The sequence below is a fragment of the Hypomesus nipponensis genome, chromosome 8 (genome assembly GCF_054491055.1).
Source record: "Hypomesus nipponensis isolate SF chromosome 8, ASM5449105v1, whole genome shotgun sequence".
In the NCBI taxonomy this organism is placed as follows: Eukaryota; Metazoa; Chordata; class Actinopteri; order Osmeriformes; family Osmeridae; genus Hypomesus; species Hypomesus nipponensis.
Window position 1 is genome coordinate 4704447 of NC_140368.1, and position 24922 is coordinate 4729368.

The following is a 24922-nucleotide window of genomic DNA, read 5'->3' on the forward strand; positions in this document are numbered from 1 at the left end:
GGAGCAACATGATGTGTAAACTTAACAGAATAAACATTGTCTTAATTCTTTCTTGATATAAATTCTTAATTATCTTAACTCTTTTATTTGTCAATGACTGCTACGAATAATCTTGCGACGGCCACTGGTTTCACACTCCACAACAGGAGGTGGCGGTAACGCCGCACCTTATTCAAGTTGGTTGAAATCTGCCATACAACTCAAGTGAGGAAGAAATCCCTTCACGTGTAACTACATGTAAGTAGCTATGTAGTGTGTTTTGATGTTGTATATAAGCTGAATAAGTTCGCTTGATATAAAATGGAAGCAGCATATGGTTGACAGCCCAAATAAGCATTTGTGACTAATCAGCCATGATGCTTCCAGTCAGTGTATAATGATTTGGTAGATAAGTTAGCTAGCCAGCTAACGAGCGTTAGCTAGCATGTCCCCATATAACCCGCTTTGACAGGAAAGCAGTGTGCAGACCCAATCTGGGACTTCATGAAAGATGCTGTGCTTTGTGTTTACAGATGCATTATCCTGACAAACATACAGTTGTTGATCAATAAATACATGTGTCTGAGAATGTAATTGACCAGGTGTTGCCTCAGCACTGTTAAGATACATATCGACCTGGCTGTCATTTTCTCTGAGAGATAGCAGACTACATGGTCTGCCCGTCAGAACCAGTTTTATAATAGGATTTTCCTTATGTTTCCATATAGCAACCTAACCCAGATAAGGATGACTGAGGCATTCAGCAGCAACTGTGAGTTGGTTCTTCAACAGAGCGTGAATGTTACGTCAGAGAGAAACGTTCATCGGGAGAACCTTGTGGAGGTCTATCAGATTGACGAAACCTGTCAATTTATCAACAGTAACCTTTTTACCAAGGTATGTAACTCCTATCACCTCATAGTCAGACAGTTCAGTGAAATGTGGTAATGTTTTTTAAAATGAGATCTTCAAGTTATTAAATGCCCTCTAATTGGAGTGATTCATTGCGAAACAAGTTTAAACTCATCTTAAACATATTGAAGTTAAGCAGCAATGGCTCACTGTAAATGTGAAAAAACCAATAATCCATCAACATCACACATGATCTGTAGGTGGCCCTGCAGTTCCCAGATGAGCTTCTAGTGGATTCAGTTGCAGTTGCTGCAGAGATTGAGAGAAGAACCAAATCAAAGCTGTTCATCCTGGGAGACACATCATATGGAAGGTTAAGGATTGATGACTAGATAATTGTACACGTTTTGGATGCAGTGTAATTGTATGTTGTAAATACATGTAATCTAAAAATGGACACATAAATGTATATTGTATATTTATTACCAAGTATCATTGTTATCCAGTTTAGGTTCAATGTTTTGACAGTTGTTTCTTTGTCCACTAGTTGCTGTGTTGACGAAGTGGCAGCAGAGCATGTAGGTGCAGACTGCATTGTGCACTATGGGAGTGCTTGCCTCAGTCCCTCCAAGAGGCTTCCATTGATGTACGTGTTTGATAGGAGACCGTTGGACCTGAAGAAGTGTGCTTCATCCTTCCGAGAATTCTACACAGACAGACAGAGTCATGTCATTGTTCTCTATGATGTTAACTATGCCCACATCATAGGTAAGTACCTTGAACCTCAGGGCAGCAATTTCAGTTCAACAGTAATATTATTGAATGTTATTATATAATTTTTTTAGTGGCTCCATTAACAATGATAACTTAAGTTTAAAGGTTTTTGAAGAAAGTGTGAAAGCTGATGATGTTTTCTGTCTCCTTTAGACAACCTTTTAGCACTCCTGTTGCTTGAGTATCCAAACTTAGTAAACTCAACACTTCTTGTAGATGGTGAACTCTGCCATGGTCATGGACAGATACAAAAGCAAACAAATGATACAAGTCACTTGGCTGACAACAATGCTGAAATTATTAATCAGTTTGGCAGGCAAATGGTCTTAAAAAATGGACTAAGCATAGAGGACTACAATGTGTTCTTCATTGGACATGAAGGCTCAACTTTAACAAATTTCATGATGACTTGGAACAAGTGCTCTTTTTGCTCATTTGACCCTATAACAATGTCAGGGCGGTCAGAGTCCATCAGTATTAACAAGGCCTTGATGAAGCGATTCTATGCCATTGAGAGGGCTAAAGATGCGAAGGTCATCGGGATTCTTGTTGGGACACTGGGCGTGGCAAACTACCTCACAATCATTGAGCAGCTGAAAGAGACCATCCATAAGGCAGGGAAGAAGAGCTACATGTTTGCTATGGGAAAACTGAATGTGGCCAAATTGGCCAACTTCATGGAGATTGACATTTACGTTTTGATCGCCTGTCCGGAGAACTCGTTGCTGGACTCGCGTGATTTCTACAAGCCTGTAGTGACCCCTTATGAGATGGAGATGGCCTGCAACAAGAACAGGGAGTGGACGGGACAGTATGTCACAGACTTCAATCAACTCCTTCCAGGTAGTTTTCACAGTCACTATTTTATCCTTAAATAACAGTTTACTTGGGTAGTGCCAATGTTGAACTATCACTGAAATCTGGTGTTTATTCTCAAACAGCATTGTTCTCTTTTATCACTGCATATTATGTCTTGACTTCACTGTGTTGTGTTTTCTGAAATGCTTGATTTAACCCTTGTGCTGCCTTCGGGTCACATGACCCAAAGGTTCACAACGAACCATTGTTGTGTTTACCCAATTTGACCCAATACAAAAACAAATGAAAATAATTTTCTTTTAACCTTCGCAATGTGGGGGGTCTGAGGCAGCCCGATGGTTAAAAGAAAATACTTCACTTTGTTTTTGTATGCGGTAGAGTTGTCACAACGACAGTGGGTCACAATGACTTATGGTTTAGAATGACCCGAAGATTACACAAGGGTTAAGTTTACTCACTTTATTACATATTTGGCCTGGCCCTAAACCATCCTCTCCAGGTGGAGCAAGTCATGTTCCGTTGCCCAGTCCTGCAGAGCTGGAGGACTCCGATGAGACGGATGTGTCACTCATCACTGGAGCTCTGCGTACAATGCATCACCCCTCCTACAGCTCTGCCTCGTCCTCTGTCATGCTGAGGAACCAGACGCTTACTATGGCTAACACTACCACAGCTGGTACGTCACAAACCCTTCTCAGTACAGTCCCTGGACACACAAATGACTCCAAACGAGGCACTGAAGATTTTAAGCATTCATCTGTGTATTTTTCAATTACTGTGAGTGTTGCAGAAAGATGCAGATATGTCCCTATGGTCCACAACATAATGACATTAGCAAAGCAAACTAAAGTTGACATAATAGCATAAACCCACAACACAAAGCATTATCAGAAATAAAACATTTAAGAAATGCTGCAGGGGTTAAAAAAATAATAATATATCACCTCATATATGTAAGAGAATCCAGTTAGCATGCCACCTTTTTAGGCATGAGAACAATTTTTTTATGTGATCACCAACTAGTTGGGCTCATAAAAAAAAAAATCAATATGCAATTAAATGTCTTATTATAACCTGAAAAAAAGTTCCTTAAATAACTCAAAATGGTGCAATGACCCAACATTGAAATACATTTGATGGTGCCTGTCTCAATTTCAGCCTCATTCCTGGTGGGTCGTAGCTGGCAGGGCTTGGAGCAGAAACTGGGAAAGACACCAGTGACGAAGGCTCTGGAGGGGAAGAAAGGCATTGCAATCGCCTATGAAGAAGATATAGACTGGGTTGGCCAAAGTGCAACATAATTAATCTCATCAAACTAGAGACTTTAGGTGAAATATGCAAGTGTATATTTATAACAAGATCACATTTTCTATTTTGAATTATTTTCACGTGAATGTATTTATCATGTTATGTTTATATTACATTGTACAGATCAGATAAAGAACTAGAAATGTGACAAAGCTTTCGTGCTTCTTGTAAGAGAAAAACATGTGCATATGTTATGCACATAATATTTAAAAATCCTGATTGCATTATTTGTAAAAATTGGAGAAATAACAAGAGCACAGGGTTAAGTTATTTATTTAATGTGATGTATCACTTTAAGCAAGACTTGGCCTTTTTGCACTACAATATAGGAAAAACAGATTACTTCAAATAAACATTCTTCTGATAATATAAATGTTAGATAAACAGGCACACATACTGAGGGTTCATTTTTTTAACACTAATAAATGTACACAGAATCAGAATTTGTTCATTATTCAAGCAAAACTTAGTACCCATGGTTCAGATGATTATTCCCCTTCACTTGATTTCAGAGGTGCTTCTTTCACAAAGGCTGCTGGAAATATGCCTATCTTTCCTTTGCATTGCCCTTCAAACCAGTCTTCGTTGACTGAGGGTAAAAAGGAAAAGTGACTGCTCAATTGCATACACATGACATAGTGTTCTCAAGGTTTGGGTATGTGCTCAAGCAGCTAGAATGACAAAGATATTGCATATTTGAAACTTAAATTAGGGGCAGTATTCACCCAAATCCTAAATAACTACTAATTGGTCACTGTCTACATGGAGTATTTTATTCTGGTTATGTACGCTTATACCATGTAGTTTGTGTTTTTTCTACTCACCTTTACCAAGAAGTATGATGGTGTCCCCTTTATAGAAAGTAAGATCCTCAGGGTTTGAGGATTCAAAAGAATGAACTGCTACCAGCAATGTATGTTCATTCATGTCCTTTGGAGAAACATCAGCGTTGTTTTAGTCTATTGATAGCTCATATACATGATCACAATCGAAGCAAAGTTTTAGATTGTTGTCCGTGCAAGATTAGAAAAAAGTATGTGAAGTCGTTGGACCCGTTTTTACAATTTTGATTGTTACATCAGTGTTTGCACCATGAATGCATTACCTCCTGGAGGGTACACCATAGGGTGAGATGACCATCCTTGACTTGACTCCAAACATCTTCCATCTGTGTGTCCTGATTAATTGCCTTTTTTTTTCTCATAAGGGAATAGCTTTAAAACAAACACAAAGCTTGCCTTTAACATGATGTAAGTTTCGGGCTTAATACTTGGTTCTGGCTACGATGCCAAAAAGATACACCTATGGTAACATGTCCATGAATCACCCTGGATAGTTAAAACATTACCTGTACAGATGTTACAGGCCTCAAACGATCTAGTACAACAAGTGTGTGCAGTGGGAAAGTGCTATTATACAATAAATACATTTTTCTGAATTATATTTGCCGCGGGCTAGATTAGGTTGAATAATGAGGTTTGGTCAATGGAACTGAGTACCCATGAACCTTTCCCTATTGAGATGACTCATTGACTGACATTTGACCAGGTTGGGCTGACTGAATGCAATATGGTGGATAGCAGAGTTTGCCAAGCAATGGCTTCTAATTGGATTTACATTGACAGTCGGCCCCATACCTCAGGGTTATGGATGTTACAGGAAGTTGCAGTTTGCTTGCAATTTTTTCAACAAGTGTGGCGTAAGACGCGCCTCGTCCTAGGCTGATTGTGAACGTGTACGTGAAGTGCACTTTCACTGTGCACTCGTCATCTTCCTGGGACACACCAACCTGACGTAAGAAAAGACAAGGGGATGAAATTAAAAGTTATAACATGTCAAAAAGAGATGAATGGGATGTCATTGTCAAATGCCATACCTCAGAGTCTGGGTGATCTATAATCTGATTCTCTGGAGCCCAAGAATCTATAAATGATCACAAGAGAGAAGGAAACATGTGATTAAGTAATTCTGAGAGATTTATTGGTGATATGTTGTGGGTGATTAACTGCTGAGTTTTGTAATTACTATTAGTTTTGTGAAACAGTTGAAATTAATTTATTGAGATGTTTTCAAATAAAGTAATGTGCTATGTTATGTGTATGTTTGAATGAATGCTTGATTTTGAGTCCTACAGCTGTTGTATTGATATTCTGTTTTACCCAATGATGGGTAAAAAAAAAATCATGTATTCTGCTGACAAAATAAATATGGTTGGTGCACATCACAAACTGACCCCAACCTAAATTTGGACCCTAAACCCTTTTGGTTGGAATGTATGAACCATTACAGCCATAGTGTTTACCAGGTTCTCTCTGAGGTCTGCTTGGTGGTTTCCGTCTAGGAGGTCCTGGGATTTGATCATCAATACCTATATAATTCTATAATAACAGAGTAACAGAAAATAGCAACAAAATCCAAACAAGTACAAAGTTTATTCATTATAACCTTGCATGGATTCATTGATTTTTGTTTGGTAATGCTAAATAACATTGCAGATGACTGCACCAGACTCCTTAATTAGGAAGTGTAATTTTATCATAGGCATGGCCATGGTGGCATTTACTGTATGTGATGAGAAGTAGGGAGAGAACACATTTACCGGGTCTTGTTTAGGTGGTAAGGTCATTTCAAGACGCTCCAGGTAATTGTAGGGAACTAGTCCCCGCTAGAAAAAATAAAATATCAAGGTTAAAGTACTGCCAAAACACCTAGTACTGCTTTGGACTCTAACAATTATTATGTAAATGTATATTCTCTGTGTCGATATGTGTAATAGTATTAGTCTGAGAGGGTGGTGTTCTTACTCTCTCATTGAAAATGACAGAAGCCCAGTTATCAGCCCCTTTCTGGAGCACAAATACTACGTTGCCGGGTACCACAGCTAGCTCATCACTCGTCTCAGGTTCAAACTTAAACAGGACAGTGTGGGCTTCTCCTTCCAGAGCTCTGTAGGGGGCAACCGGTAAACATGCAAAGGTCTAGTCATGGAGATTTGTATTTGCTATGGTAGCAGTTGTAGTTTTACCATCAAAATCTTTAGAAAAGTATTCAATGGAAAGGTCTTGAATCCAATGTGAAAAAGGAAATAGTGCATGAATCTTGGAAACTGAAGATCAAACTACATTGAATGCAGGTTTTTGACCAATTCAAGCCGCTTTTATAAGGCAAAAATACCAGGTCCCAATCGTTGGAATTAGTCGGGTAAGGGTTAGTGGGGTTTATACACAATCTAACATTAGCCAACTTTACCTTAGAACCTCTGGTGCTTTTGGAGCAACAGGAGCATCTTCCACCTGTTTACAGAGTGATCATGTAAAACATGATACATATATCATAATAAAGAGAACAGTTTTAACATGTTGGAAAGTATGCATACACAAGTACATTCATAAGTACAAACATATAAGCACACATAAAAAAAAAAATGCTAAATAGAAATGTACACATCAATAACAACAAGACACAGACAGAGTTGAAGATTGAAGTCAGAATAATAATGTTGCTGGTGGCCATCATTACCAGTGGCTGCAGTGGAGCAAATCCTGAAAACTCGTCCTCAAACACAATGGAGGAAACAACCTGAAGACAGAAACATCCAGGAACACTGCATTACACCACAAGGTCACAGGTCTGCTAGTGTCACCTTAACCACTACAAAAAATATGTGAAGGAAGCATTATATATGCCACTGTGTATATCTATTTCTGCACTGGGGGTAGCCAAGGCGGCTACCATTTGCCACAACAATGTGACACGTTGCTTACTAAGTACTTGTTGCCAACACAAAAAAAACAAATTTTTCTCACAAGACTAACAGTAATCCCCAACATCCATGTCTAGCCATAATATGTACAGTACAATGAATTAGATATTAAAGGGAGACCTTGGCCTTGCCCAGATAGTCCTTCTTTTCCAGCTCAGCAACATAGTTCTGGTTGGGTCTGAAGAGAACATTCTTAGGAACTTCAACAGGCTGAAAAAGCTTCTGCCTCTGAAAAACAAAGAAGACTCCCTACATTACTACAATGTGTTGTTACATACAGTTCGGTTGACAGTTTGTTATTACATAAACACAACATAATCCAAATACATTTTCTGTTTTCTAAATTGAGTTTTAAAAACTATTCAATAACAGATTTTTACAACCCAAAAAAACAGACACAAAACATGTAATGAACAAAAATCAAAGGCAACAGACAGACCACTGACCAGTATGCATTCCAGAGCCTTGTCAATGTGGATGAGCTTGGCTTCTGTTCTGAGATTCAGTGCACTCACAAGGTTTTCTTGAGCTTTCTCCCACTGTCCCAAATGTGCATGGGTCAGAGCCATGTTGTGTAAAACCTAGGACAAAATAGCCAGTACATGTCACATTTGTATGACATCACTGTGACACTTCATATTGCAGATCAACTGCAGCAAGAAGTGATAGTGAGGTGAATACTTAGACCCGAGCAATATTTCCTTGACCAAAGTTATGCCAAATGATTTTCTACACACACAAAAACAAGATTGAGTGTGATGGATAACGGATACTTTTTATTTCAGCCTTATGGTAAAAAAAGGGTTATTGAGCCTGAGGGATATTCTGAACAGATGAACATTTATCTAACCTGTACTAGTCTCCCACCTCCCAACTATGCCTTAATCCAATTGATCTGATAGAATATATTTTCCTAGTGACTGTTTGACAATACAATACTATCTGATCTATGCTATAACAATCTTCTTGCACACTCACCTCACAAGCAAATAACTTGTATCTAAGGCCAAGAGGTTTGTAATCGATGAGCTGGTTCCCCCTCAGCTTCTTAAAGGCAAGTTGGAAATCTGCAAAAGACTCCTCAAACCTGCAGATAGAAAAACATGAATTCATTTAATAATGCTAATATGAAATTCCTACATGTCTTGGTAGTAGTATCTATTGCAGTAACATACAATACAGTTACTTGTATTGTACTGATTATTGAATATGCCTTGCCTGCCATTTTTGTAGAATGTTATTCCTCTTTGAAAGAAGGCTATGGCGAGATGTTCATCCTTGCGTATGCTACAGTCAAATGCCTGAAACATAGAATTAGTTATAAAAAGCTCATGGCTTGGCTTCCTCTACAATAAATTGGGTAGCTTCCCCTTTTGCTATGACTTGCATTTTTGTATTGGAAAGTAACATGTTATATACAGTGATATCACCTTTTAAAGTCCAGTTCTGAAGCAAAATAGACATGATAGAGAAATGCTGTTTATGTTTCATCTGTTTATATAAATATTTGGCAACATTTCTGTCCTACCTTCTCAGCAGCGGCTAGGTCATTGTTGTTCAAATGGAGACAACCAATGTTAAATGAGATTTTTGAGTTTTTATCCTGAATATCCAGAAAAACTGTTAGTGCAGTTGCTAAGTCCCCACTGGTTACCAAAGCTACTGCTTTGTCCCACTGTCGTAGAGTATCCACAAATGACATGGTGAGATTCACAGATTCACAATGCGCTGACAGAGGAAGTCAAGGAAAACCTTTCTTTTTATACTGTCAGTCACATTTCACCACAGTTCGGTAGGAAGTGTGGTGAAAGTCTTTCAATAGAGTAGCTTTTTTTGTAACCAAAAAAGGTTACAAAAAAACTGTCTTTACTCTGATAGGTGTATGTTGAAGTAGGCTCCAAGTTCTGTTTTCATATGTGCAGCATGTGGGGTATTTATATGTCTGTTTCTTTAAGATTGCATTGCTCTGGATAATGTGTTCTCTCAGTATACCTAAAGTTCCAGTTTAAGCCACACTACTTGAAGGTCCAAAGATGTGTGAGTAGACACCTCTTAACATTGCAGTATTTTTATTCAAATTCCTTCTGAATCCATTTAACTACAAAAACTAGTTTAGCCAGCCTTACTACATGGTTCCCACATTTTGACCAATGGATTTTTATGACTTTTCCATGACTTGAAACCTAATTTCCATGGTAAAAATCTAAACCCCCATAACATTTCTACATGTACATTAAAGGTTAAAACAAAGTTCAAGTGAGCATAAAACATGTTGTTTATACACAGCTGGGCTCATAGACTGTAAAAACAAAGGTGCAAACCAATGTTAATATTTCTTTACATTTTTTACATTTCCTGTACTTTTACATGATTTTTTACTACATATTCATAATATTATGGCAGTTTCATCATTAGGCTATTTGTGTAAGAGGGATTAATGTGACATAAGTAAGCGGTGTACTTTTCAGAAAGAAATGACCAAGAATACACTAGCTGTTGTGACCTTTATTTTGAGTATCACTCAAGTAATAATAATCATTAAAGAAATGGCCGGAAATAGTAATCCTTAATTAGGCTGGCTTTGCTCTGCTCAAGTTAGCTAGTTACCTTTCCAAACAGCTGGCTAGCTACCTAGCTAGCTTGAAGAATAACAACAGTGAATTCAGGGTAGTTGGTCAGGAAAAAATATTGAATAGACCCTTAATTTAACCAGCTAGGAGACAACATGAATACAATCAAGAAAGGCTAGCTAACGTTGTATTCAGCCACAGGATATCACAATACTTTCTGCGTTGTTGTATCGGTAGACATAGCTAGCTACTGCTAACGGGTATTTTTACAACATGGACCTTGGATCAATGTTGTTCAACAATTTAAAAGATGTAACATGGAGCACGACTTCTTTACCACTAGATAGACTAGTCAGTGTATATAGACTGCCGCAAATTGTGAAATTGGACAGCGGTAAGTAAACTATTTTAATCCGATTTCCACATGAACTTTACAGAAAACTGCTGGCTATCTAGCATTAGCTACAGAACTGGAGCTAAAACAACATTTGTCCAGTGTTGTGAGGGTAATGACGGTAGTTAACAAGCTAGCTCTAACTAATTGCTCATTTAACATCAGCCATATTTAGGGGGAAAGGGGAAGTGCGAGCACTCCGATAGTTAACTTGTTATAACGAAATGATTGACATCATGACTTAAGTCTAGCTTGAGGCTGTAACAACAAGCCAACACTGTTGGTCTTCAGTAGCTAGACAGCAGCTGGGCCTTACATTAACAAACATAGCTGCTAATTCTAGCTATCTCCAGCTAACTGACCGGTCACTTAACTTGTAAATCGAGTGTTAAGACATTAATCATGTTTTGTCCCAACTTCATCTGTCTTGTCTAGTCAAAACTGTGATTAAAAAGAAAAACACTCATTTTGAGAAGTTACATAATAGAAAGTATTTATTCTTAAAACCCTTCCAACCCCATTATTTGTACCAACTACCCATGCCAATCATTGGCGTTTTGAGTATAAATCGCAGTAGGCTCTTTAAATCATGAATGTGATATCCACAAGTCACATTTGATGTTCAGAAGCCCAGCTGTGTTTGACAAAGGTTGAATCCACCTCTCAAAGCGTGTACATGGTTAAGGGGGGGACATGGGGACCAGTTCAGACTCAACTGTTTACCTGACTTATTCATGTTATTAGGTTGGTGGGAAAGGCTGTGGCTTGAAATCAAAAATAAATACTGATACTGATCTTTTACGTCAACATTGGCTTGTCAAAGAGAACATTCTGATTACAAATGTTCAAGGCTGCTTGGAGAATTTTTTTAATTTCCCAAGCATTCCTAGTCAGAGGGTTTCTGTTGTTGTTCTTGGTTAGAAATATGCATGTATGCACGTAGAGAAATGCATAAATAATTAGTTTACTTACTAATTTTCAGATATTGTTCAACAGTATTAGTGTATTGCCTGTAGAATAAGGTTGATGAGAATTGCTGTCTGTTTTTGAGCTCCATAATAGTAGACTAAGTTGCTTTCCATGGTGTTGATAGCAACATTAGAAGGCAATGAAGTTGTATTTTATATCTACAGGTGAGTTGGTTGAAGGCCTGAGAGACAATGACTACCTCCTAATTCATTCCTGTCGACAATGGACAACCATCACCGCTCACAGTTTAGAAGAGGGCCATTATGTCATAGGTCCCAAAATTGAGATCCCAGTGCATTATGAAGGTGAGGACCACATGGTTGGTTTATTTAAATGGTTTTTGCTGAAATGTTGGCAGACACTATCTACCACAACAAGTGTTGGGAACTTTGAGCCAACATGGAAATAACATATGTTATTTCCATATATATATAAAACTTGCCCTCATGACATTTCGATTCAATATATGCTTACATTAATACAAATTGTGAATTGCTAGAAGACTGAATCGCGATTCATATGTGAATCGATTTTTTCCCCCACCCCTATACTGGAACCGAACGAACAGAACGTTTTGTTAATTTTCAAGCTTGTTGCTATGTAATGGCCAAAACATTTAGGAACAAATCAAAAAATAAAATAATGACGAATGATTATTAAATTGATTTAAGATGAGTAAAATACATGGATAGTTGTGAATACAGACCTAACCACAGCAATTTCCCTGTCATGTGCTTCAGGTCAATTTAAGTTGCTGGAGCAAGACAGAGATGTTAAGGAACCGGTGCAGTACTTCAGTAGTGTGGAAGAAGTAGCAAAAGCATTTCCTGAAAGAGTGTATGTCATGGAGGAAATCACATTTAATGTTAAGGTCAGTCTTTATGTGTTCCCATTCCCAATTTACATGTGCGACACTGTAGGAAAGTCTCTAGTATTCACACCTTTCCACATTTGTGTTATAGACTTTAAAATGTAGTATACTGTAGTTGTTTGCCATCAATCTACAAACAGTACAACTTAAAGACGGATTTAAATGTTTCATAAAATAAATCTACTTTTCATTAGTATTAAAACCCTTTATTCCGTACTTTGTCGAAGCATCTCTGGCAGCAATTACAGCTTCAAATCTATTAGGGTACGCCTTTATCAGTCTTACATACCTGGATTAGGGAAGTTTCTCCTATTCTTCCTTGCAGATCCTCTAAAGCTGTCAGATCGGATGGGGAGCTTCGAAGAATTGATCTTCAGGTCACACATTTTCTTTCCAAGTCTTTGCTTTGGCCATTCAAAAACATTCAGAGAAGAAAGCACTGTGTGCTTCCGGTCATTCTTGTGCTTAAAAGTGACTCTTTGCCCAGAGCAGGTTTTCTTGAACAACCTCTCTATTTAGGTTTGGTTCATCCTTCCCTTAATGGTGACTAGTCTCCCAGTCCTTGCCTCTGAGAAGCATCCCCTTAGCATGATGTTGCCATATGCTTCGTCATAGTGGTGGTATTATCCAGGTGAGCAAGCCTGGTTTTTGCCAGATGTAAGGCTTGGCATTTTGGCCACTGAGTTCAGTGCTAGTCACTTCTCTTAATAAGGTCCAAAACTTTGGGGTATTGTGAGTACATTAATGGCAAAAAAAGAGATTGTAATCCATTATAAATGCAATCAATAACACAAAATGTGGAAAAACTGAAGGAGTCAGAATACTTTTACAAAGTCACATTTATTATGTTTTTTAATTAGCTGAAAAAGCCATACATTTAGCAATGATAAATGTTAATGGAACACTTCAAGAGTTTGTTTTCCATTTTAAACAATTTTACAAGTTACATGCTGTCTCTGGAGGAGGTGTTCCCTCGATGAAATGCTCTTCCCAAGGTTTCTTCAATTTTTTCCTCGATCCATTTAATGGGAGTTTTTCCTGGTCTTCCTTGAGGGTTTAGGTTAGATTATGGGCAGTTCTGTGGGCATATGTGAAGCCCTCTAATGACATTACTTGTATAAATAAAAAACAAGGGCTATACATATAAATGTTGATTTGATCTGAACATGAAGTAAATTGTTATTTTACAGATGGCTTCAGGGGAAAGTAATGAAGACACTGAGGTGTACAACATTAGATTAAGCACTGGGGATGAACTGACCCTAATGGGCCAGGCTGAAATCCTCTATGCCAAGACATCAAAAGAAAAATCCAGACTTAATACCATCTTCAAGAAGATTGGAAAGCTCAACTCCATAAGTAAAATAGGCAGAGGTAAGATGCCGTGCTTGATTTGCATGAATCACCGCACCAATGAGAGTATCAGCCTACCCTTTCAGTGCAAAGGTAGATTCAGCACCTGTAGTCCACTAGAGCTCCAGATGCAGGAGGGAGAACACACTATCCGCAACATTGTCGAGAAGACCCGTTTGCCAGTGAATGTGATAGTGCCCAACAGCCCACCTCGCAACCAGCACGATCTTCATCTCATCCGTGAAGGGCATCGCTACAAATTTGTCAACATTCAGACCAAGACTGTTGTCGTTTGCTGCGTTCTGCGTAGCAACAAGATCATTCCCATCCACTTTCCCCTTCACATGTCCATGCCTAAGTTGATCATCCCAGAGGGTCTGCTGCAGAGTGAATTGTGGTTGGAAACTATGGTGCATCGCTGGTTCACATTCTGTCAGGAACAGTTTGACATTGATGACTATTCCCGTGCTGTGCGGGATGTGCGAATTGATTGGAACGAAGACGGAAAGAGTCCCAAGAAGAGCAGTGGTAGCAGTAGCAGTGGGAATGGCAGCAGCAGCAGCAACAATGGGTGCCCTGCTCACATGCATGTGCCTAGCTCTCTAACGTATGCCAGGGAAGAGCTGACCCAGTCCTTTCATAGACTGTCAGTGTGCGTGTATGGCAACAACCTACATGGTAACAGCGAGGTCAACCTACAGGGCTGCATGACACTTAATGGAGACTGGGCGCTTTTACCCACCGATGCCGCACCAGTGGACAGGGCTGACACGGAACATCTCTTCCCAGAGTTGTGGGAAAACGTGAGTCAATCTGGCTTGCTGCGTTCCGATGTTCCATATGAGGAGCTGTGGTTAGATCACATGAGAGCACAAGGCCCCCGGCATTGTTTGAGTGACGGCATGAACAGCATCAATAATGCACCCAGTGCCACTGCAGTCCTTGCACTCCCAGCTAGTCATGTTGGCTCAATGTTCAGCCCTGAAGTCTGTGTCCCGCCACCCCCAGTCCCACCAAAGTCTGAAGCTGTAAGTAGAAATGCACAATTATTGCAAAATTATTTATTTCAATTATAATGGGAAGGACAGTGGCTTACGTTTATTTATCAATCGTGTTTCTTTCAGGTGAAGGAAGAATGCCGTCTTCTGAATGCCCCTCCTATTCCCCCACGCACCTCCAAACAAATGTCTACAGCACTCCTGGTTCCAAAACTTCAAGAAGTCCGCTCTCCAAGCCCTACTCTCTCCTATTATTCATCAGGACTCCACAGCATGTACGTGAAACTAGAACAGGGCCAGGGGCAAAATTATTTTGCCAGAAAAGGATTCTATAGATTACTTCACACGCTTACATTTTTTATTTTCAAGAGTGTTTGTTCTAAAATTGAATTAAAAGGGATCATTTTAATAATGCCAATGGCTCTGTTACCAACACAAATTCAAACAAAAATGCTGCATGTACCAATACAGGAGGGGTCATAGTTTGTTGACTGAGAAAACCCCCCCACAAGTTTACACGTTTAATTATAATAATTCTGCCTTCTATTTTGAAACCTTCAGTGGAGGCGATGAGGCTGAAGTCAGCGAGCGGGAAGAGCGAAGCAGTGTGTGTTACCCCTGTGACTGGGTTAAGGCCAGTCCAAATCTGGAAAGCCACACGGTATCTCCTGGAAGCACACCACGGATATCCTCCAGGCTTTCCTGGCCCAACTCCGTCTGCGGAGGGGATTCTAAAGTCACAGAAGAGTTTCTACCCATCCATTGTCGAAGTTACTACAGCTATCCTCGGAAAAGACCCCCTGGTACGCCTAAAACCTGCACATCCAGCCTTTATGACTTTGATGGGAGGGAGCACACAAATCAAACTGCAGAGAACTTCAGGTCATGCAAGAGCTATATGAGTGAGTTTTGCACCAAATCCTCCAGTTTCAACCTAGAAATGTACAGAGACAAGTCAGTAGAAGAATTGAATTCAAAACAAAGCCTGTCATGTCCAGTCTTACCACCAAGAACACTAAAATCAAATGAGGGAAGCAAAGGTACAGATTTAGTGGCTATGGCAGACCAAGGTACAACAAAGGAAACTGTTCAGTGTCCCTTCAGTGCTCAACACGAAGACTCTACAACAGAGGGCTTGTTTCCCTTCTCTGCCCACAATCCTCTCACTGCCTCAAGTGAATATTGGCAACCTCCCCTCAACCTGTCTGGTCTCTCTATTGAAGAAGTGTCCAAGTGTTTAAGATTCATTGGCCTACCTGATGACATTCTGTCTTTGTTTGCCAAAGAAAAGATTGATGGCAGTTTACTCCTGCAGCTTACTGAGGAGATTTTGTCTGAGGACTTTAAGCTAAGCAAACTTCAAGTGAAGAAACTTATGCAGTTCATCAATGGTTGGAGACCAAAGATATAGATCTCTCTCAAGAAAAAGCCTAATTTCCTGTAATGCAAGTGCTAAATATTGATATTGGAATATCAATTGATGACTTGGAGAGCCTTTAGATTTGGCACCATATTCTCAACACTAACAAGTTTAAAACAATGAAATGGGATTTTGTGCAAGGAATTGCATACCTTTCAGACTGCAATATGACAAAGTCTGGCTCACTATTTGCAATACCCTGTAAGTAAATGTCAGGTACACACAAATATAATGGAACTTGAATATTGACAAACATTATGGAAGAACAGGGCATTTATGACTGTTATTATTATGTAAATCTGAGTAAACAGAAAGCAGTGGCTCTTCTGAGAAATAAAGCAGCCTAACCTCTGAAGTGAAATGGATCTTAGGGACCATAACTGCTGCCTTAGTACACATCTGTGACAACTCTTTCCATGTTTTTTTCCTGGTTTGAGAAAAATGGTACTTTCTACTTTAAAAATGGTACTTTCTACTTCCAAATTCCACAAAAAAGCAAGATGGTCATAAATGTAAATAATATACATTATAGCAATTATCTATATACAAGTTGTATTATTTACATTTATACAATCTTAGTCTTTAACTCTATAAAGCAGAATTATTATACAAATGAAAGCAAAAAATAATATTTAATTATGAACAAAACATTCTGCTGCACACTGTTACAAATGTCTTGGCTGGACTGCCAAGTATACACATGGATGTGGTGATCAAATCCTCTGAAGAAGAGTGGCAATAGTACGTAGTTGAAAACTACTTTGAAGTTAGATATTTGATGTTGAAAATCGCACAAGATTCTAATATATACAGTACACTACAGTTTATTGGCAGGCCATTGCAGCAAGCAATATGTCCTCAAAGGTCAAGTACTTGTTTCACTTTTGCCATTGACTCTTTTTAAAGTAGGAATCATATTCAGAGTTATTTTGATTTAATTGTGACTTTAAGAATGGGACACAATTTATTAGAAACCACAAGCCACGTTTGATCCACATAAACACTCATGTTCATAGAAAATGAAGCTTCTTTTGACCTCAGTAAAAATGTAAAATAAATCTTTGTGAATGAGATCTACTTTTCTCCCATATACAAAGAATGTCCTAAACATTACCCTGTGGGTAAATCTTCATTACTAATTTACTTGTCATTGTGAGAAACGTAAAAATGCCATTGTTTTCTAAATGGTCTATTTAGATTTTAATGTGGTTTCCCAGACAGGGATTACATTTGGGCTTAATCCTGTCATCCCAATCTTGTTTGGTTAAACAAATTCCTCAATTGGATTACTGACCAGTTGTTGTGTTGCTGGCTAAGCAGTATATTCAGACGAAATAGTCACACGTTTGTCAAATGTGTATGATGAAGACCAGTTTTAGGAATGTCATGTTAATAGCTATAAAAAACAAGCTGTTTACTCTAGTAGTCTTGATCCTTGTCTGTGAAACCACTGAGTTTGCTCTAGGTCAATGTAAAGATTGTCTGTGATGCAAGAAACAAGCCTTTTGTCTGCCTTAACCTACTGACCATAATCTTCTGTTAAGTTTTATTTTCCCACAAGAAACTTTTATACAAATAAGGTTGGTGGACTGATTAATATGCAACTTGATACACAGTGAAAAAAATGTACAGTAGTGTATTAGTAAAATACTCCTTTAGTAGGATTGCCTTTAAAGTTAAAGATTGTTATGGTTAAATTGATGTCTCAGAAGTATTGCCACCTGATGATTGGTCAAGTTTTTCTTTCAATCATAAAACGGTCTTAAGCAAAGAATGCGTAAAATCCAACTAAGAAAATGTAATTCATAAACTAAAGTGTATGCAAAAATTAAGTGAAGAAAGAAAAACCAAGTGCATCAAAGGTTTCTAAACAATCACTGATGTATCTGTTTTCCTTGATTAATTTGGTGCTTGGTTACTGAAGTCCTTGCTCAGACTTAAATGTGAAAAATAAAACTCAAGATTGTCTATCAAAACAATGATCTACATCAAAACTAACCATGTTGTATTGATTGCATTACTGATTTAAATGAATTCACCTCAACACGGGTACAAATGCTTTTGTGAAACAGATATAGGATTATCAGGTGCCCCTTTTTTCCACAATTAAATTTCCACTAAATTGTATGAAATTAATGGTTATCATTGGTGAACTTTAAAGGCATGTTGTACATGACATAGTACACACATACTAAATATGCCCTTGGATTAAACCTTGTAGTCACAATTTAGCAAATGCCACCTTGTGCTTTACTCACCCGTAGGTGAGTAAACAGTTATCACAAAATATACTTTTATCGAAATCTGTCAACTTAATTTGAAGGACTAGTGAAAAGTCAAGCTTTTTGATTACAATCCAGATCTACATAATATGGAAAAATACACAGATGATAGTAATTGGTTGGGTTCTACTAAGGATAGAATAAGGCATGGGTGAAACCTCTGTTGTGGAATACAGACCCTTTCATGAACAACCCTTTTGTTTCAGTTGTTTGGTTTTAAAGTATATGACAAATAAAAATGGACGAATGTCAATGTTTTGTTTGCTTTCCTGTTTATAGTTTTAAATCACTCTGATTTAAAGATTGCAGTCAAACCTGTGAATTGCAGCAAGTTGATGTTATACATTAGGAGTCACAACCCTAAGGTAATTGAAAGACTTGAGGGCAGACTTACTCTACAAAAGCTCTTTATTTTATCATTTTATTGTAATTCATTACCTTAACACAAGGAGGTTATAAGACTTGTATTAACAACAGGAGAAAACTGAATTTCAACAACCGATTGAAACCAATGGGTCTTTTGAACAATTTCTTAGCTTTTCACCATAGACACTAATTTGACAAAAGGACATCAGATTATAAGGCTGTATTCCTTACAGGAGGACATTTAAGTCTTAAATCCTGGTACAGACAGACAACTTCTCAGTTTAATTCTAACACATAGCCAGTGTGGCTCAGATCCATGGCTCCCAACCTATCCAAACCCTTCCCAGGATGTTGCGATCCATGGCTTGGTCCAACAAACAATCCACCTGTCTCTCCACTGACAGGCTCTTAGGTTCAAGCCTGGCACGTACATTATGCTCTTCACTTCCCAAAGCCACAGCCAGCATATGTTTAAAGGCAGGGTCCTTCTCAAAGCCCAACTTCAACTCTTCACTAGGACACACAAAGACCTTAACTTAGATTGATTTCATCAAACTTGCACTGTAGATGGATTTGTATTAAGACAATAAAGCATAAGGGTCATAACGAATATTCAACTTTGAATTTACAGTTGCAAATTCCCATGCATTGTTATGAAAGATTTACCTGGTTATAGTGGCAGGATTTGCTCCTTCAAGTTTTCTCCTCATAAAGTTCACCTTCTGTAAAGGGTACCAGTGGATTTCCTTTGTGTCCACACTTTCTGTCCAGGTCCCTCCCTTTTTCAGTTGCTTCATTTCAAAGTTCTGGGGGTTATAGAATATCTTCATCACTATGCATAGTTGTTTATGTTATACCGTGAGCCTGTTCCTCTACCCACCTAACTCAAGTTCAACACAACCACCTTCCAACCACTACTGTGGCTGAAACCAACCACACAAACAAAAGTAATATGGAAACCAATGTCACAAAAGACGACGGCTCAAATTTTTCTTGGCAAATGAGGATGTGCAAGTTAGAATTTGCTATATTCCTTTATAACTAACAATGCATGCATTTTTTTAGGTTTGGTTAGAACTCTACCTTCCAATCCAAAGAAGGTTCTTTGACAAAGATGTCCATGGTATTGAGTAGCAAGTCTGGGTCATTCCTGTAAGCTCGTACAGTGTTCACCATGACACTCTGGATCAGCCCTGACTCCTTCATGGGCTGCATTAGATTCACAAACTGCCTAGTCAGGCGGAAAGGCATGAGCTCTGGCACTGGAAGGAACTGTGGAAGAAGAATCAAATCAAATGAATGGCTGTAAATTCCCCTTATCAGCACATTTGGACAGGTGACCTAATTGTTTTATTACTTCATTGGTCACGCAAATAAGTAAGTTATCATATTAAATTCCCCTTATCAGCACATTTGGACAGGTGACCTAATTGTTTTATTACTTCCTTGGTCACGCAAATTATTAAGTTATCATATTCATAATAATATAGCAACACACCTAACTGGTCTCTATCAAACTCGTACACTCATGGTCAATAAACTCAGTATTCCATTACAATCAAACATTGTCTGCGTGTCTGGATTAAGGAGTAAAGTGGAAATTAAATGAGAAGAATAGAAAAATCCAGGAATGTGCTGAAACCAGAAAGTTGTCTCTGGATTCCAAGTGACAGAGAAAGACAAAAGTAAGCCTACCTGTGTGGCCGACCCAAAAGCATGACCAAAGTCGATGCCTATCATGCCTCCCGTCTCCATATTGATCATGAAGTTGGAGAGATGCCGGTCCCCGATGCCCAGGACCCAGTGGCTGACACACAGAAGGGCATGGGAGGTAGAGAAGTGAGAGCGCAGAGACAGAAAAGCCTCTGGGGTGGTGCTCATCTTCAGAAACGCTCTCCTGAAAGAAATCACCAGACCAGATGTAAGTATGTGTGCGGTCTACACTGGCCAACCTCTTATCTGGATCTAGTGAGGAATGACTTCTCAACTTACTTTAAAAGATCTGCTGGGACAAGATGCTCTATCTTTATGAAGTTGTTTACAGTGTCGCTCCGGTTGGCCTTCCTATAAAAGATCAGGAGGTCAGCATAGGGGTCTACTACACTTACAGGATTGTATTTTTTCCATCACAAATGTACTTACTTGTAAACCTCTGCATATCTTCGAATGCCCTGCACACTTGATGGTGAAACTTTGCTGATCCATTTTTCGTATTCCTCATTGGGTCTAAAATAAAAACATTCAGAATAAGCACAAACAAAATGTAAACACCTAAAAATGTTGTTTTCCTAACTGAAGATGTCTGCAAAATATATCATATGTGATGCTGTTAGCGAAAAGCCTCACAGTTATATTGATGTACCTCATTGTCGCCTTCTGCTCTACTTCTGTCCTTGTGTTGAATAAGAAGTCTTTCAGTGTACAAGTATTCTCCATCCACTCAATCAGACCAATTCTGTAAGTGTACATGCATATGTCCAATTAATCAAACCACTCAGGTACCTTCTCAATTGCAATTCAACTTTATGCAGCACGTTCATCTTATTTTCCCCCATTACCCAGGGAGATTTCAATGTATGCATATCACCAAAAACATAAAACCATTATTACATTATAACAGTACCTGGTAGTTATAGGAACCACCTGGTAGGTACGAAGTTGCAGGTGTTTTTGGGCACAGACTGTGTCCTGGCTGAGAAGGATGTTCATCACTATGAATAGCTGTTCGATGCGCTGGTCCTGACGAAGGTCCTCTCCACCCTTCACAAGGAAAGGGTGCTCGCGCTCATCATCCCCACGCATGATGACACGTTTGGGCCGGCGGATAGAGCACATGACCTTCACCTTGAGGAAAATAGACAATTTTATAAAACTGTCCAAATCAAAAACATTTTAAGTATCACATAAGGAAGATGAGAAACACACACCCTCTCATCAAATCCTGTAATTTTAGCATGATATTCTGGTAATGGTTTGGATCTGCCATCATATTGTCCTGTAGCACAAAAAGAAAATGATTGCAACAAAACAAAAAGTACAGCTTCAAGAAAAATACATTTTCTTTAGTTTTGTTTGGTTTCATGAAAGGTTTTTATGACAGATTGTGGTGAGGTTAAGGACACCTGTCACTACATACTGAAATTAAAAAAGGGTTTGAATGTAGGACTGACCTGGGACTTCCAGATCATTACGAAGTGCGTCCGGTTTGAAGTTACTCAACCAGGGTGAGTATTCTTTCAGGTTTCCTGGCTCCTTTTGAAATCCACGCATGGAGTCTACAAGCCTATCCACCTCGATCAGGAAATTCTTGTCTTTCCTCTTTTTCCACAGTGTGGAGCCAACAGGTCCAAACAGTTTCTCCACTTCTTTGGCAAATTTCTATAGTGTGTATAAATAAACACACAAATAAGTAATGTCAAGTACAGCAACTGTTACAAAAGAATGCTTCTTTGGTATCTTGGTTTAACATGTGTAAAATGTATATATTATCAGAGTACTTTTATTTGAAAAAAAAACTAAACAATTTATGCTGAATGAATGTGCCCTGAATGTAGTAAGAATAATCCTTCCAATCCCTTCAAAATATTAAGGTTTCATAAAGATGAATACTTATCCTATTTTACATATTAAATATGAAGAAAGTAAACAAGTCCTTCTAGTTGTGTCTGTGTATGGTGTTTTAGAAAAACAAAACAAAATACATCAAATAATGTAAAAGTAAGAACGGTTCCCCCCTTGTTGTTAAGGTACACAACATTACTAACGTGTACACAACATTAGTACTGGTTTCTTCATTGTTCTTCTATTTATTTTAGTTAGTCATTGGTACTGAGGAAGTACTGAGGATGCCGACCTGAATGAACTTCCTGCGGAATGCTCCAACTCCTTGTGCCTTCTGATCTCCAAGAGCAGCATGCTGTTCATCATACAGCCGCTTCATCATCCTCTGATCGAAGCTCGGTTTCTCCAACTCGTTTTTCACACCATCCCACCAATCCTATTCCAGTCCAAAAACAAACCACCTTTTAAACAACTACTATTACCTGACAGTTACGGAAAGCTCAAGTTAAAAAATATTAAGTTGTACCTTAAAAAGCATTTCAGGGTTGGTCAACTGTTGCAGGGCATCAACAAAGTTCTGCACTGCTCCTCCGTCATCCAATACAGATTTGATCCTGGCCAACAGACGATCACCATTCAAAACAGTTTTTACCACCACACAAAGAAATACAGTCAATATCTATAATATGCCTAGTTTCAACCTTTCTCTTATGCTATACTAAACTCAAGGACTTATCAAATGTTATTGGAAACAGTTGAGACTGGACCCAAACAATCATAGGGTAGGAACTTTAAACATAGGTGTGGAAATTATACCAAATGTGGATGGTTGGATTGCTCTTTTCAGAGCTGTCCATGGAAAGGGACTACCTGTCGACAAACTCCCGGTGCTTGTGTCCAGTAACAGATTCCTCAAACACATAACTCTCACTGCTGATTATGTAGGCGTAAATGAGCGCTTGAGGGAAGCACTCTGCGATCTGACCAATGACGCTCTGCACGGCCACAGCCTCTGGTTTGTCCAAGAGGGCCAACATCTGACTGATCCAGCCAATCAGCTGCCAGCAAGGTACATCTACCATCTACAAACAAATGAACAGTAAAGTAACCTCCATATATGTGTTTGATCGTTAATCAGCATTGTCCAAAAGAAAGATATAAGAATCTCTAGTTCCTGTTTCACAAACCTCTTTGGCCATAAGGTCAAGTGTTTCTGTTGGATAGAGCTCAATGATCTGCAGGAGACGAGGGAATTTGAGACGAGCCTCCTCAGAGTTCATCTTCAGGGCTTTGAGTCCACTTTCAACCACGTGCACAGGCAAGGACAGCAGCTCAGGAAATTCACTTACTGCAACACAAAAACGTTTGGATAACATTAGCAAGTCTCGCTGATAACTCAATTTTGATTGCAAATGTATATATATTTTTTTTTTTACTGATGTCCAGTATTTCTATCACAATATCAGAACTATAATAATACAATATGAGTTACTTATAAGTGGACTGCTAGAAATCATTGACATGATTTTCAGCTACACTCACTTTCATCGCTTTGTTCTATTTTACGCAGTTGTTTGTCACAGAAGTTGGCCAGAGCCATGTATGCTCCTGCGATGCCGTCTGTGTCCACACAGTCCTGAGAGTACGACTGCAGCTCCTGGTCTGCCACCTTCACAGCTTCACAGAACCACTTCAATGCAGACTGCTCCAATCCCACAACTATCTGCAAGGTTAAACACGACCAGTCTTTCAGTAAATTACTGTTATTTGATTATAATTAGGAGGTAAGTAACATTAAGTTTGTAAGTTGTTATTACAATACCTTGGGATGATTGGTAATTTCGGGGGACCCAGCAAGTTGTGTGAGTCGTTCTAGCTTCTCTCTGTCAATAGTTTCCAGGACAGATGAGCTCTTGCTTACAGCAGAGGCCAGGATGTGGTAGGAGGTTCCCAGCAGCACAGTTTGGTCTCTTAACACTTTGGGGGAAGCAGCTTGAAAATCTGCCTTTAGGTCGTCTACAGGAAGATGATAATGGAAAACAATGACTTTATGGTATAACCACGGCGATGTAAATTTGGGAAAATTCTGTCATCTCTACAGAAACCAGACAATGCAGTCTGTAACCAGACTAGACACTTATGTGAGATGAATATTTGGCCAGGGAAGGCAGTAAGAAGAGTTCTGCTTACCTAGTAGTGGAATAGTCTTGAGTGTGGTGCTGATCTGCTCCAGTGGGCCCTGGGACAGGCTGCGTTTGTGGCTGAAACGAGTGAAGCTGTGGACCCAACGCATGAGCCAGCTTCTCTGCGTCTTGGCTTCCCTGTGGAGCTCCTTCAGCAGCTTAGTGGCTACAGGAAAGTTACTCTGTAAAAACAACCAATCAATAGTTTCAGTTAAGACCAAGTGGTTCCACATTCAGCCTTTATCATCACCATATTTTTCTTCTGGATTTTTCACCTGTTTCCATGCACTGTCAGCCATGCAAATCTTCATGGTGAACTTGCAGTCCTGCACCAGTTGGTTGAGGTTATCGTCTCCTGTTGGCTCATCCACTTCCATTCTCTCTGTGCCATTTAGTTTCTCGCATATCTTATCCAAGAAGAAACACCTACAACAAATTTTCATTTTAAGTCAATTATGTA

The 24922-nt window shown here is 38.9% G+C and overlaps 4 protein-coding genes across 9 annotated transcripts in view; 2 read left to right on the top strand and 2 right to left on the bottom strand.

The window, feature by feature from the left end:
* Positions 1 to 149: 149 nt before the first annotated feature.
* Positions 150 to 4175, top strand: dph2 (diphthamide biosynthesis 2). The gene is made up of 7 exons (XM_084703299.1): positions 150 to 237; positions 708 to 876; positions 1092 to 1204; positions 1379 to 1599; positions 1759 to 2448; positions 2924 to 3100; positions 3583 to 4175. Exons 2-7 carry the CDS (start codon positions 727 to 729, stop codon positions 3723 to 3725), a joined length of 1494 nt encoding a protein of 497 aa, XP_084559425.1. The 5' UTR covers positions 150 to 237; positions 708 to 726; the 3' UTR covers positions 3726 to 4175.
* On the bottom strand, positions 3990 to 9212 carry ncf2 (neutrophil cytosolic factor 2). The gene is made up of 16 exons (XM_084703298.1): positions 9024 to 9212; positions 8714 to 8796; positions 8474 to 8582; positions 7942 to 8076; positions 7616 to 7723; positions 7252 to 7311; positions 6982 to 7025; positions 6537 to 6678; positions 6332 to 6397; positions 6035 to 6110; positions 5609 to 5655; positions 5370 to 5521; positions 4838 to 4946; positions 4557 to 4662; positions 4206 to 4321; positions 3990 to 4050 (listed from the first exon to the last, which is right to left on the bottom strand). The coding sequence occupies exons 1-15, from the start codon at positions 9195 to 9197 to the stop codon at positions 4221 to 4223; spliced, it is 1512 nt and encodes a 503-aa protein (XP_084559424.1). The 5' UTR covers positions 9198 to 9212; the 3' UTR covers positions 3990 to 4050; positions 4206 to 4220.
* Positions 9213 to 9951: 739 nt separating this feature from the next.
* Positions 9952 to 18605, top strand: garem1 (GRB2 associated regulator of MAPK1 subtype 1). Of its 5 annotated transcripts, none has more exons than XM_084702585.1 (6): positions 9952 to 10459; positions 11593 to 11733; positions 12169 to 12299; positions 13490 to 14680; positions 14777 to 14925; positions 15212 to 18605. In XM_084702585.1, the coding sequence occupies exons 1-6, from the start codon at positions 10339 to 10341 to the stop codon at positions 16059 to 16061; spliced, it is 2583 nt and encodes an 860-aa protein (XP_084558711.1). In that variant the 5' UTR covers positions 9952 to 10338; the 3' UTR covers positions 16062 to 18605. The 5 variants fall into 5 exon arrangements, with proteins under 5 accessions (XP_084558711.1, XP_084558714.1, XP_084558715.1 ...); XM_084702588.1 differs by lacking the exons at positions 9952 to 10459; positions 11593 to 11733 and adding exons at positions 12625 to 12676; positions 12792 to 12930 and having other exon boundaries at positions 12168 to 12299; XM_084702589.1 differs by lacking the exons at positions 9952 to 10459; positions 11593 to 11733 and adding an exon at positions 12625 to 13294 and having other exon boundaries at positions 12168 to 12299.
* Positions 18606 to 18742: 137 nt separating this feature from the next.
* Positions 18743 to 24922, bottom strand: part of prkdc (protein kinase, DNA-activated, catalytic subunit) — a 30353-nt gene continuing 24173 nt past the window's right edge. Inside the window, exons 69-86 of one of the 2 annotated variants that reach the window (XM_084702584.1) lie at positions 24738 to 24888; positions 24470 to 24644; positions 24102 to 24295; positions 23822 to 24002; positions 23467 to 23627; positions 23150 to 23361; positions 22806 to 22893; positions 22572 to 22715; positions 21889 to 22096; positions 21646 to 21713; positions 21342 to 21562; positions 21081 to 21173; positions 20861 to 20944; positions 20711 to 20782; positions 20414 to 20615; positions 19802 to 19990; positions 19385 to 19524; positions 18743 to 19231 (exon numbers count right to left, since the gene is read on the bottom strand). In XM_084702584.1, the coding sequence (XP_084558710.1) occupies positions 19027 to 19231; positions 19385 to 19524; positions 19802 to 19990; positions 20414 to 20615; positions 20711 to 20782; positions 20861 to 20944; positions 21081 to 21173; positions 21342 to 21562; positions 21646 to 21713; positions 21889 to 22096; positions 22572 to 22715; positions 22806 to 22893; positions 23150 to 23361; positions 23467 to 23627; positions 23822 to 24002; positions 24102 to 24295; positions 24470 to 24644; positions 24738 to 24888 (2788 nt within the window). In that variant the 3' untranslated portion in view covers positions 18743 to 19026. Of the gene's footprint in view, positions 19232 to 19384; positions 19525 to 19801; positions 19991 to 20413; positions 20616 to 20710; positions 20783 to 20860; positions 20945 to 21064; positions 21174 to 21341; positions 21563 to 21645; positions 21714 to 21888; positions 22097 to 22571; positions 22716 to 22805; positions 22894 to 23149; positions 23362 to 23466; positions 23628 to 23821; positions 24003 to 24101; positions 24296 to 24469; positions 24645 to 24737; positions 24889 to 24922 lie in introns of those variants that run through there. The other variant, XR_014766254.1, reaches the window with a different exon arrangement.